Source organism: Haliotis rufescens, unplaced genomic scaffold (assembly GCF_023055435.1).
Source record: "Haliotis rufescens isolate VD_foot unplaced genomic scaffold, xgHalRufe1.0.p SCAF_8, whole genome shotgun sequence".
NCBI classification, from domain to species: Eukaryota; Metazoa; Mollusca; class Gastropoda; order Lepetellida; family Haliotidae; genus Haliotis; species Haliotis rufescens.
This window is the reverse complement of record NW_025964372.1, coordinates 7,862,375-7,877,334: the sequence shown is the minus strand read 5'-3', so window position 1 is coordinate 7,877,334 and position 14,960 is coordinate 7,862,375. Positions and strand designations below refer to the sequence as shown.

Sequence of the window (14,960 nt, the reverse complement as noted above, 5' to 3'; positions counted from 1 at the left end):
ACAGGTCACATTCACTAACAGGAGGACACGACACAGGTCACCATCACTAACAGGAGGACACGGCACAGGCCATTATCACTAACAGTACTACACGACACAGGTCATTATCACTAACAGAAGCACACGACACAGGTCATCATCACTAACAGGAGGACAGGACACAGTTCATTATCACTAACTGTACTACACGACACAGGTCATTATCACCAACAGTATGACACGACACAGGTCATAATCACTAACAGTAGGGCACGACACAGGTCACCATCACTAACAGTAGGACACGACACAGGTCATTATCACTAACAGTACTACACGACACAGGTCATAATCACTAACAGTAGGGCACGACACAGGTCACCATCACTAACAGTAGGACACGACACAGGTCATTATCACCAATAGTAGGACACGACACAGGTCATTATCACTAACAGGAGGATACGACTCAGGTCATTATCACTAACAGTAGGACACAACACAGGTCATTATCACTAACAGTAGGACACGACACAGGTCATCATCACTAACAGTAGGACACAACACAGGTCATTATCACTAACAGTAGGACACGACACAGGTCATTATCACTAACAGTAGGACACAACACAGGTCATTATCACTAACAGTAGGACACAACACAGGTCATTATCACTAACAGTAGGACACAACACAGGTCATTATCACTAACAGTAGGACACGACACAGGTCATTATCACCAATAGTAGGACACGACACAGGTCATCACCAATAGTAGGACACGACACAGGTCATTATCACCAATAGTAGGACACGACACAGGTCATTATCACCAATAGTAGGACACCACACAGATCATTATCACTAACAGTAGGACACGACACAGGTCAACATAACTAACAGGAGGGTACGGCACAGGTCACCATCACTAACAGTAGGACACGACACAGGTCATCATCACTAACAGTAGGGTACGGCACAGGTCACCATCACTAACAGGAGGGTACGGCACAGGTCACCATCACTAACAGGAGGGTATGGCACAGGTCACCATCACTAACAGTAGGACACGACACAGGTCATCATCACTAACAGTAGGACACGACACAGGTCACCATCACTAACAGGAGGGTACGGCACAGGTCACCATCACTAACAGGAGGGTATGGCACAGGTCACCATCACTAACAGTAGGACACGACACAGGTCACCATCACTAACAGGAGGACACGACACAGGTCACCATCACTAACAGGAGGGTACGGCACAGGTCACCATCACTAACAGGAGGACTTGACACAGGTCATTATCACTAACAGGAGGACACGACACAGGTCATCATCACTAACAGGAGGACAGGACACAGTTCATTATCACTAACTGTACTACACGACACAGGTCATTATCACTAACAGTACTACACGACACAGGTCATTATCACTAACAGTAGGACACGACACAGGTCATCATCACTAACAGTAGGGCACGACACAGGTCATCATCACTAACAGTAGGACACAACACAGGTCATTATCACTAACAGTAGGACACGACACAGGTCATCATCACTAACAGTAGGACACGACACAGGTCATCATCACTAACAGGAGGACACAACACAGGTCATTATCACTAACAGTACTACACGACACAGGTCATTATCACTAACAGTAGGATACGACACAGGTCATTATCACTAACAGTAGGATACGACACAGGTCATTATCACTAACAGTAGGATACGACACAGGTCATTATCACTAACAGTAGGATACGACACAGGTCATTATCACTAACAGTAGGACACGACACAGGTCATCATCACTAACAGTAGGACACAACACAGGTCATTATCACTAACAGTAGGACACGACACAGGTCATCATCACTAACAGGAGGACTTGACACAGGTCATTATCACCAACAGTAGGGCACGACACAGGTCATCATCACTAACAGTAGGACACAACACAGGTCATTATCATGAACAGTACTACACGACACAGGTCATTATCACTAACAGCAGGACACGACACATGTCATCATCACTAACAGTAGGACACAACACAGGTCATTATCACCAATAGTAGGACACGACACAGGTCATTATCACCAATAGTAGGACACGACACAGGTCATTATCACTAACAGTAGGGCACGACACAGGTCATCATCACTAACAGTAGGGCACGACACAGGTCATTATCACTAACAGTAGGACACGACACAGGTCATTATCACTAACAGTAGGACACGACACAGGTCATCATCACTAACAGTAGGATACGACACAGGTCATCATCACTAACAGTAGGGCACGACACAGGTCATTATCACTAACAGTAGGACACGACACAGGTCATTATCACTAACAGTAGGATACGACACAGGTCATCATCACTAACAGTAGGGCACGACACAGGTCATTATCACTAACAGTAGGACACAACACAGGTCATCATCACTAACAGCAGGACACGACACAGGTCATCATCACTAACAGTAGGGCACGACACAGGTCATCATCACTAACAGTAGGACACAACACAGGTCATTATCACTAACAGTAGGATACGACACAGGTCATCATCACTAACAGTAGGGCACGACACAGGTCATTATCACTAACAGTTGGACACAACACAGGTCATTATCACTAACAGTAGGACACGACACAGGTCATTATCACTCACAGTAGGACACGACACAGGTCATCATCACTAACAGTAGGATACGACACAGGTCATTATCACTAACAGTAGGATACGACACAGGTCATCATCACTAACAGTAGGACACGACACAGGTCATTATCACTAACAGTAGGACACAACACAGGTCATTATCACCAACAGTAGGATACGACACAGGTCATCATCACTAACAGTAGGGCACGACACAGGTCATTATCACTAACAGTTGGACACAACACAGGTCATTATCACTAACAGTAGGACACGACACAGGTCATTATCACTCACAGTAGGACACGACACAGGTCATCATCACTAACAGCAGGACACGACACAGGTCATTATCATGAACAGGTAACAATTGCTGGCTAACACTGTGTTTCTAGTCCAGTATTTACAGTGGTGTACAAGGAGATATGAAGATGACTTTCTACTCACCGGAAGTAGTGGTCACCGCCCAGGATCACCCGGTCAGCCTGAAGGTAAAACAAGTGGAGATGTATATATGGATGACAGTCGTAACATCACACATTGGCAGTCATCTGCCCACCAGTTGTATATATCATCACTGATATACATCACAGACACAACAGTCATCTGCCCACCAGTTGTATATATCATCACTGATATACATCACAGACACAACAGTCATCTGCCCACCAGTTGTATATATCATCACTGATATACATCACAGACACAACAGTCATCTGCCCACCAGTTGTATATATCATCACTGCTATACATCACAGACACAACAGTCATCTGCCCACCAGTTGTATATATCATCACTGATATACATCACGGACACAACAGTCATCTGCCCACCAGTTGTATATATCATCACTGATATACATCACAGACACAACAGTTATCTGCCCAAAAGATCACCAATATATATCATGTCATGTACTGCTTGTCTCCTACACGCACACACACACGCACGCACACACACACGCACAACTGCCCATCAAATCAACAAGACTGTGTCACACCTACATGATGCAGTATCGTGGGCTCAGAGATGAGGTTCCCGTTGACATAGGTTGGTGCGTCTCCGATGGGAGTAATGCTTATCACACCCTCAACGTTGTTGATGATGCTGAAAGAGACGTCCACATCAGTTTAAATTGTTTTGTTTCTATGAATATTACACACACTAAAAACACATTTTGGATTTTTACTCTTTCAAAACACATCTAATTGATGCAATATCCTTATGGAAATAAATCCTTTTACTCCAAATGTTGAACCACAGACAACGAATCACTGATAAACAAGTTACAGTCTCACTTGATTTCCTTAACTTCTTCATTTCTTGATCACACCTATTTGATGTGTTGCACATGACCAAGATGTTGCACTTCGAGATGAGTTTTGAAAATTAAAGTTAATCCCAGTCAGAAGTGATTGTCAGCAACAAGCACCCCACTGAGTTGTATATCATGTTTGCAACAACGCACCAGTGATTGGCGGCAATAAGGGCCCCACTGAGTTGTATATCATGTTTGCAACAACGCACCAGTGATTGTCGTAAACAAGCACCCCATTGAGTTGTATATCATGTTTGCAACAACGCACCAGTGATTGGCGGCAATAAGGGCCCCATTGAGTTGTATATCATGTTTGCAACAACGCACCAGTGATTGTCAGCAATAAGGGCCCCATTGAGTTGTATATCATGTTTGCAACAACGCACCAGTGATTGGCGGCAATAAGGGCCCCACTGAGTTGTATATCATGTTTGCAACAACGCACCAGTGATTGGCGGCAATAAGCACCCCATTGAGTTGTATATCATGTTTGCAACAACGCACCAGTGATTGTCGTAAACAAGCACCCCATTCAGTTGTATATCATGTTTGCAACAACGCACCAGTGATTGGCGGCAATAAGGGCCCCACTGAGTTGTATATCATGTTTGCAACAACGCACCAGTGATTGTCGTAAACAAGCACCCCATTGAGTTGTATATCATGTTTGCAACAACGCACCAGTGATTGTCGTAAACAAGCACCCGATTGAGTTGTATATCATGTTTGCAACAACGCACCAGTGATTGTCGGCAATAAGGGCCCCACTGAGTTGTATATCATGTTTGCAACAACGCACCAGTGATTGGCGGCAATAAGGGCCCCATTGAGTTGTATATCATGTTTGCAACAACGCACCAGTGATTGGCGGCAATAAGCACCCCATTGAGTTGTATATCATGTTTGCAACAACGCACCAGTGATTGTCGGCAATAAGCACCCCATTGAGTTGTATATCATGTTTGCAACAACGCACCAGTGATTGGCGGCAATAAGGGCCCCACTGAGTTGTATATCATGTTTGCAACAACGCACCAGTGATTGTCGTAAACAAGCACCCCATTGAGTTGTATATCATGTTTGCAACAACGCACCAGTGATTGTCGTAAACAAGCACCCGATTGAGTTGTATATCATGTTTGCAACAACGCACCAGTGATTGGCGGCAATAAGGGCCCCATTGAGTTGTATATCATGTTTGCAACAACGCACCAGTGATTGGCGGCAATAAGGGCCCCAGTGAGTTGTATATCATGTTTGCAACAACGCACCAGTGATTGGCGGCAATAAGCACCCCATTGAGTTGTATATCATGTTTGCAACAACACACCAGTTATTGTCGTAAACAAGCACCCCATTGAGTTGTATATCATGTTTGCAACAACGCACCAGTGATTGGCGGCAATAAGGGCCCCACTGAGTTGTATATCATGTTTGCAACAACGCACCAGTGATTGGCGGCAATAAGCACCCCATTGAGTTGTATATCATGTTTGCAACAACGCACCAGTGATTGTCGTAAACAAGCACCCCATTCAGTTGTATATCATGTTTGCAACAACGCACCAGTGATTGGCGGCAATAAGGGCCCCACTGAGTTGTATATCATGTTTGCAACAACGCACCAGTGATTGTCGTAAACAAGCACCCCATTGAGTTGTATATCATGTTTGCAACAACGCACCAGTGATTGTCGTAAACAAGCACCCGATTGAGTTGTATATCATGTTTGCAACAACGCACCAGTGATTGTCGGCAATAAGGGCCCCACTGAGTTGTATATCATGTTTGCACCAACGCACCAGTGATTGGCGGCAATAAGGGCCCCATTGAGTTGTCTATCATGTTTGCACCAACGCACCAGTGATTGGAGGTAATAAGCACCCCATTGAGTTGTATATCATGTTTGCAACAACGCACCAGTGATTGTCGGCAATAAGGGCCCCATTGAGTTGTATATCATGCTTGGAAGTCTCGCTCATTCGTCCAACCCGCGTCTGCCCCTCCTTGATGACGTAGAGCAACATCTCCGACAGCTGTGGGTCTTCGTTCAGGTTCACCAGGTTGGGGAGCTTGTTGTCCACCTTCAGAGCAATGCCTGATTTCTGAAATAAGGAAAGTGTCAGGTGTGCACCACAGAAGCTGCTTCAGTAATATTTCCGTGTACACTCAAGTGCAGGGTAATCATCAGCTTATGAACAATTCCATGATTGATGAGAAAATTTCAAAATTCTACCTTGTCTACAGAATTTATTTGTGAGGGGGGAAAATGTTGACTTTGCCTTTTTTGTCCAATCAAAACACCATTGATAAACTGCTCACAATATATATGTACAAATCGTGGAAACCATATGAACATATGATCATAAAATAACACAAGGAGCATTTTGCAAATTTAAATGCGGTTCTAAACGAATTACGAATCCATTTTATCAAGAAGCAGGCCTGCATTAGTTGTTTCTTTCAAACTCCAACTCACCTCCAACACCCGTCCTTCCGCAACCTTTTTCTCCTCGGACCTTCTCAGTCTCTCCTGCCATGACCTGGGAGAAGGAAGAGTGAGGTAGATGAATGAAGACCAGTAGACACATTCAAACACACTCACTCACTCACACACACACTTTTTGTCATGCTTACTTTCTCCCACTCTGACACTCACTCTCACTTTACTTTATTTTGCCAGCCATTTCTAGGCATGGTGGCTAAATCTCACCATCAGGCTTTCTCTCACAATCACTCATACTTTTACAATCATTTTCACTCACTCCAAATCTCACACTTATAGTCAATCTCATTCTCACTTTCACTCACTCACTCACTCTTCACTTTATTTTGCCAGCCATTTCTAGTGAGTGAGTGAGTGAGTGAGTGAGTGAGTGAGTGAGTGAGGTTTTACGTTGCTTTTAGCCATATTCCAGCAATGTCACAGCAGCAGACACCAGAAATGGGCTTCACACATTGTACCCATGTGGGAAATCAAACCCAGGTTTTCAGCATGACGAGCAAACACTTTGACCACAAGGCTACCCCACCACCCACCAGCCGTTTCTAGGTATAGTAGGTCATTAAGAACCTGAATATTTGATCCTGATCCTGATCAGAAACTTCCCCCACAAAACAAGAGACAGGTGTCAGTGAGAGTGGACTGGTTGTGGCCTGACCTTGACATTTCATCCATCTCCCGCTCCTTCTCCATCAGCCTGTCCCGGAGGGTGGCGATCTCGATCAGGCTGGAGGTGTGGCTCTCGTCACAGACACTCCCTGCTGTCTTACCCCGCAGCTTCTCAATCTCGGACCGCAGCTCTGCAAACAAACATCGTAACCATGGCATAAAGCAGACGTCATGGGTCTCACAAACGTTCACAACATAAAATACATCATATTTTTTCAGAAAATATACATATCAAAATCAAACTTTGCACTGCACCTCTTCTATTAGTATGGAAACTGTTCCCTAAATGGAAAGATAAATTCTAAGTAAAACAATGAAAAAATGCTGTATTTTTTCAGAAAATCCAAATTTTGAAATTAAACTTCGCACTGCACCTCTCCTATAAGTATAAAAAGTGTTTGTTTAGTTTGAAAAGAATCTTTGTTGTAGTTTTCAAGTTATAGGTGACACAAGAAAATGTCCTCTGACAGACAGGACGGAATTCCTTTGTATAACTATATACCCCTACCCTCTTAGGTTTGGAGTATGAAAATACCTGAGTGAACTGCAAGTTTTGAAAGTTATTCAAACGATTAGGCCTATCTGATACTGCTGCTATTCCTATTTTAAACAATTTGGAAGCACATTTACCGGGGTAACTGCTATTCTACTTTGTAGTCTTTTTATGATACACATAATCTCTGATAATTTTTATTTCATTAATAGATCTGGCAACCATAAATTGTTTATTTTTCTTTCCATGAACATGGGTAAACCTTTCAACTAGTTTCAGTAACATGAAAAAACTCCACAGAAGCTCAATATGTGACACTGTGAGAAGGGAAGTAACTCTTTGATTTGTCAACAGTATAAACATGTTTTCTTTCATTCCATAATTTGAGGTGTGCCACGTTCACCATAATCATGATAATGGTGTTTATTAAGTGATATTTCTTGCAATTTTACATCAACCACCAACCATATAGTAGTGTTTGAGAGAAATCATAATGATTAAAAACATGCATAAATAATAAAAGAAATGACTTGAATATCTACATGATCTACTAATACTATACACATGATACAAGAAGGTGTAAAAATTCAAGGGTAAGATGTTTTGACGATGTACCCTGTGGTCATCACGATCATCGTGTCTGTTTTCTCAACTCACCCCGGATAATCTTGGCCTTGGGGTCTTCATTGACACGCACGACATTGACGATGGATCGGGCTTGCTTGGCGTATCTGGGGAGACAAGTTGACATGAAATCGGTTACTCAAAACAAGATCCCAGATACAAATACAATATAAGTCCGTATTTGATATAGCAGTGGCGCTGGTCAGACTCAGTGGAAGGGTATAGTCTTGAGTTCCATCTGGAAGGCAATGATGTCGCAGATTTTCTGTATTTCATTGGGAAATTCCTTACATATTTCTTTCACATTATTCCAAGTAGTACTCTTCATGCCAGAAACATAGTATTGACTGACAATTTTGGTTCAAGAGTTCAAATTCAACCTGCACTGGTATGTACCAGTGTTGTGTTCATCCGACACTGATAGGAAATAAAAGTGATTATTTCAGAACTAAATTATATTTTCAAAGTGTTTTTTTCAAAACTGTGTCACATAACGCGATTACATGTCAAAGATATGTTCCTATATAACCATGAATGAGTGAGTGAATATTTTGTGTCTGTACAGAAAAATGAATGGGAGTGTGTGGTAAAATCTGTTTGTGTGAAAAGCGTTGTTAACCCCCTGGATGCCAGAGGGACATATATGTCCCTCCTCTACAGCCCTCACTTTGAAGTCGAATAAAATTCAAAATACATCACCCACACAAATACACTTTACAGTTTTGAATAAGGTGGGAAATTCCCTGTTCTGTGATATCATCCACTGGCATTTTAGGCCAAGCAAAAGTACTGAACATGACCTCTGAAAATTAGGTACATCGTAAATGTCGCCATTTTTTACACATTACTAAATCACCACTCACGGCGTTATTTACAGCATGTTTTGAAATCTAAATTTCGGATATTTACTCGGAGAAATGAATTTCAAAAATAGCATATTAGTGATCACGGGTATCTGTCTTTTATGAAATCACCAATGATCATTCCAAAACGTCTCCGATAACCCTAGAATCGTTTAGAATGTTTTGGAAAAAACGAAAACACGAACGCCGAAGTGAACTTTCCGCCATATTGGATAGTGTTTACAAAATCACGTTTCAGGTACACCGGTTATGAGACGCCTGTAACATCACGTATATTTCAAACTTATCTGTGATACCTACATCCTTGAATTCCTCATACATTTTAGAATCAAATGACCAGTGGTCTCTGTCATCAATACAAAGTGGCTAGATGAAATCAAGCAAAATAAGTTAGGTGTGAAAACGAACGCTGTGCTCGAAAAACTGCACATGGTTGAAATGTCAACAAAGCAAAATTCAGATTTTACACAGTGTAGCATATTCTCCTATTTTGAGCTATCCATTCGTCTATTCGTTCAATATATTGGCTCAACATTTTCAGAATATGCATGGGAAGAGAATCGTAGGAAGAATTAGGGAATTTCAAATAGATTCATTGCAATGATTTGATATTTTCAACAGAAGTTGTCAAAGTTACCGTTCTGGTTGACGCCATGACTGACGCAAAATCACGCACAACGACAACGGTATTTATCGGAATTTCTGACTATTTCCGTTTGTTTCAATGAAAATTATGACAACAAATAACAGTACATAGATTGTCAGAATGTTTCTGATTACTTACATGTCACATTTATGTTTATACGATCCCTGAATCAACGAAAGTCCCTCGTACAATCCCGCGTACTGTTGAAAGTGTACAGGCCATTTTGTAAAAGTGGGTCACAGGTAGTGATGTCATATATACGTCAACATTGTTGTACATATTTGGTAATTTCTTTGAGGTGAAGGTCCTTGAATGAGAGTGCACACGATCACTGTATCATGCTGTTTACAGTTTCAGTTATGGTGTATATTTTGCATGTCTTTTATACATTTGTTCACACAATTAATTTCACTTTGGATATTTGTCAATGTTCAAAATGAAATCATACGTTCATATAGGCCACAACATGTATGAACGAACCTTTGATAATCTCCTGTTTGTTTGAACATTGTTTACATAACAATGTGATAGGTTTATAGTGTCGACTACGATATTTCTTTCCTTTGGACAAGTGTTACAAGATGAAGTGTAAATGTAACTGCAGCATGTACGTATTTCTTGGGATGTGTAATAAGTCAATATTATAAGTTCATATAACCAATGTCCATGAATAGCCGTTTCATTTTATTTTATAACTAAAACAGAATATATTACTTTAACAAAATGGATAATATTTTTCGGTAAAATATATGCACACATTTCTGAAATGTCTTGGTCTTGGATTTGTCTTTTATGTCGTTGGATACAGAGAACAATGATATCTAACGATTCGCCAGGTGCGCGTTAGTCACAAACAATTTACGAATTATTCCTCTCGTTTTGCATTATATAATCAATGGTTACATTATTTTTTCAATATTGGATCACAGGATAGTACACAGTTTACTTTATTTCTCCAGGAATTGTAAAATGTATAAAACTAAAACCCATGCCAGGTACCCTGTTGGTTCAAACGTATACGATTATCCTGATAATTCTATACCAATAGAGCTTTCTTGGCATCTTTTATTGTGTAAGAAAATATAACATAATCATGAACAAATATATGTCCAATATTGAATATAATTTTGGTTGTTTTGAAATATTCTTTTGGGAATTTCATTACGTAAATTGATGCCAAACAGGTGCGTGTTTTGTCCAATTAAGATACACGATAAACTATCTAATTGTTTACATATTCAAGACATTATTTACTTGGTGAGAGCAGTCATTTTATGTTGTGTCGAAAAAGCGTCAAATTCCGTTCCACACATCGAGATTTTCCAAACTATGAACGAAACTTAGGGGAGATATATATTAATCAAAATACAAGTGTCGTCTTTCTCCGACGTTATCAAAGACATGAAACCAGCCATGACGTCAAAAGGAATCGTGTTATTTTTCGGGTATTTCATTACATTTGATGATAAGGCTTGTGCTCCATTAATAATGATGCAACATTAGTCAAATCACACTTACACAATCAGGAGAATGTTGGAATCTAAGGACTAAGTTATAGGTTAGATAAGGCCATCCATTTCTCTATTACCCCCTTTTTATGAAGTACGATTTCATCATTTCTTATGGGTATATTTTATAACTAAACGTGTACAGTTTCAATATCGATATTTGTGTTGGAATAGTTTGGTTCCTCCTGAACAAAACACCACGAAAATATATTGTCCTGACCCACAGCTAATTCTCACCAAGTGACCTGAGTTACAACAAACTAGAGCTAAGCATAGCGGAGTTATGCCCCCTTTTCTTTGTACGTGTGTAACCTCTCTGTCACCTTTTGACGTCATAGAGAAAAATCAGTTTTCGTCATTTACGGCATGCTATTTTTGGAATTAAATGTATGTCGTTATACATACGCATATAACCCCATTTGATATGTAGTTATATCGTTCAGATATTAGGCAGTATTTTGTTCGCTCACAGTTTCCGTAAAGCTTCTTAATATAAAAAATTGTCGCACAGTACTTTTATCGGTGTACAATAAAAAGCGGAGAAATTTACTGTTTTTCAACGCAGAATAAATTCTCGGACAACACTTAGGAATGTCTTTTTTAAAAACCGGTTTGATATTTACAGTTAAATTTACACTATCAAAACAAGAAATTTAATATTCTCCACCTCTGGGTAATTTTATAGCCAGAGGTAGATCCGGTGCCGCGTGAGCGCAATTCTCGCACAACCTTCACTTTTCCGATCTTAGGAAAATGTGCGTCAGAAAAAAAACTCGGCATCCAGAGGGTTAAATGGGATTGTCATGGCATCCAGAGTGACGTAATGGCATACCACTACCAGAGTGATGTCATGCAATGCTAGAGTGACGTCATGGCATTCCAGAGTGACATCATGACATTCCAGTGTGTCGTCGTGACGTCATGACATTTCAGATCTGTCGGCCTGGTTAACATAAGTGGTTCATAGCATGAGCAGCAATCCACTACATTGGGCCATGGTGACCCACAAATAGTCAGGTCACACACTGTAAGAAATTGAAAACTGAAGACCCATTCTGCCGCATCTCATACTCAATCTGACCTGAGTGTGCTGAGTGTTTCCTCCGTATGGTGGTTCGCCGGGCTGATGGTGGCTATCATGGCCGTCTTCGAGTTGCCACCCAGACTCTCCTTCAGTAGCCTGCAGCAAAGAGCCAGTGAGTGAGTGACAGAGTGAGTGAGTGAGTGTTTGAGTGAGTGAGTGGGTGAGTGACAGAGTGAGTGAGTGTGTGAGTGAGTGAGTGACAGAGTGAGTGACAGTGAGTGAGTGAACGAGTGAGTGAGTGAACGAGTGAGTGAGTGAGTGACAGAGTGAGTGAGTGACAGAGTGAGTGAGTGAACGAGTGAGTTTAAGAGAGAGTGACAGTGAGTGAGTGACAGAGTGAGTAAATGAGTGAGTGAACGAGTGAGTTTAAGAGAGAGTGACAGTGAGTGAGTGTCAGAGTGAGTGAGTGAGTGAGTGAACGAGTGAGTGAGTGAACGAGTGAGTGAGTGAGTGACAGAGTGAGAGAGTGACAGAGTGAGTGAACGAGTGAACGAGTGAGTTTAAGAGAAAGTGACAGTGAGTGAGTGACAGAGTGAGTAAATGAGTGAGTGAACGAGTGAGTTTAAGAGAGAGTGACAGTGAGTGTCAGAGTGAGTGAGTGAGTGAGTTAGTGAGTGAGTGAGTGAGTGAGTTAGTGAGTGAGTGAGTGAGTGAGTGAGTGAGTGAGTGAGTGAGTGAGTGAGTTTAAGAGAGAGTGACAGTGAGTGAGTGTCAGAGTGAGTAAGTGAGTGAGTGAGTGAGTGAACGAGTGAGTTTAAGAGAGTGACAGTGAGTGAGTGACAGAGTGAGTGAACGAGTGAGTTTAAGAGAGAGTGACAGTGAGTGAGTGACAGAGTGAGTGAGTGAGTGAACGAGTGAGTTTAAGAGAGAGTGACAGTGAGTGAGTGACAGAATGAGTGAGTGAGTTAGTGAGTGAGTGAGTGACAGAGTGAGTGACTGAGTGAATGAGTGAATGAGTGAACGAGTGAGTTTAAGAGAGTGACAGAGTGAGTGAGTGAGTTAGTGAGTGAGTGAACGAGTGAGTTTAAGAGAGACAGTGAGCGACAGTGAGTGAGTGAGTGAGTGACAGTGAATGAGTGACAGAGTGAGTGAACGAGTGAGTTTAAGAGAGAGTGACTGTGAGTGAGTGACAGAGTGAGTGAGTGAGTGAGTGAGTGAATGAGTGAGTTTAAGAGAGAGTGACAGTGAGTGAGTGACAGAATGAGTGAGTGAGTTAGTGAGTGAGTGAGTGACAGAGTGAGTGACTGAGTGAATGAGTGAACGAGTGAGTTTAAGAGAGTGACAGTGAGTGAGTGTCAGAGTGAGTGAGTGAGTGAGTGAACGAGTGAGTTTAAGAGAGTGACAGTGAGTGAGTGACAGTGAGTGAGTGACAGAGTGAGTGAGTGAGTTAGTGAGTGAGTGAACGAGTGAGTTTAAGAGAGACAGTGAGTGAGTGAGTGACAGTGAATGAGTGACAGAGTGAGTGAGTGAGTTAGTGAGTGAGTGAGTGAGTTAGTGAGTGAGTGAGTTAGTGAGTGAGTGAGTGAGTGAACGAGTGAGTTTAAGAGAGAGTGACAGTGAGTGAGTGAACGAGTGAGTTTAAGAGAGAGTGACAGTGAGTGAGTGACTGAGTGAGTTTAAGAGAGAGTGACAGAGTGAGTGAGTAAAAGAGTTTAAAAGTGAATGCCATATGACAGCGGTCTGTAAATAATTGAATCTCAACCAGACAATCCAGTGACAGACATCATGAGCATCGATCTTCGCAATTGGGATACGATGACATACATGAACCAAGTCAGCGAGTATGACCATCCCATCCCCTTAATCGACTCTTACAAAAAGCATGAATTACTGAAGACGAATTCTGACAAAGATATTCAAGGGTCATGAGTGAGTGAACGTGTGAGTGAACGGGCGAGTCAGTTAGTAAGAGGATGGGTGAGTTGGCGAGTGACAAAGTGAGTGAGTGATAGATAGAGTGGGTGACAGTGAGTGAGTGGGTTACAGTGAGTGAGTGAGTGACAGTGATTGATAGAGTGAATAAGTGACAGTGACTGAGTGAGTGTGAGTGATAGAATGGGTGAGTAGGTGAGTGAGTGAGTGAGTGACTATGAACAGTATTTCAGTTATATTACATACAGCATGCCAGACTAATGTGGGAGGACAGCCTGAAGAGATCAGGGCTTGATTTAAGGAACTTGTTTCAACTTGCACCAGGTGCATGTTGACATGAAAACCTAGCTGCACCAGACAAAACCAGGTTGTACCCTGGTCCCATCCATTTATCAAAGTCGAAACCTAGACGCATAAACTAGTCTAAATACATAAAATCTCAGATCTCTGACTGTATCATGATTTGACATAAATTAAAGATGTATTGTTCTAAAACGAAAAAGGAGTGAGTGAGGTTTTATGCCACTTTTAGCAACATTTCAGCAATATCACGGTGGGGGACACCACAAATGGGCATGTCGGGAATCGAACCCAGGTCTTCGGCGTGACGAGCGAACGCTTTAACCACTAGGCTACCCGACCGCCAAAACGTAAAAGGAACGGGCACATAATCTTGAAGTACCCACAGTTTAATGACAAGCCCAAGGAAGCATGAC

The 14,960-nt window shown here is 41.8% G+C and overlaps 1 protein-coding gene across 1 annotated transcript in view; it reads right to left on the bottom strand.

Moving 5' to 3' along the window:
* LOC124148953 (kinesin-like protein KIF14) overlaps positions 1-14,960 on the bottom strand; it is a 48,671-nt gene that overhangs the window by 21,501 nt on the left and 12,210 nt on the right. Inside the window, exons 9-15 of the mRNA XM_046520244.2 lie at positions 12,370-12,468; positions 8,305-8,378; positions 7,144-7,285; positions 6,462-6,525; positions 5,903-6,087; positions 3,669-3,771; positions 3,111-3,148 (exon numbers count right to left, since the gene is read on the bottom strand). Of these exons, the coding sequence (XP_046376200.2) occupies positions 3,111-3,148; positions 3,669-3,771; positions 5,903-6,087; positions 6,462-6,525; positions 7,144-7,285; positions 8,305-8,378; positions 12,370-12,468 (705 nt within the window). The remainder of the gene's footprint in view (positions 1-3,110; positions 3,149-3,668; positions 3,772-5,902; positions 6,088-6,461; positions 6,526-7,143; positions 7,286-8,304; positions 8,379-12,369; positions 12,469-14,960) is intronic.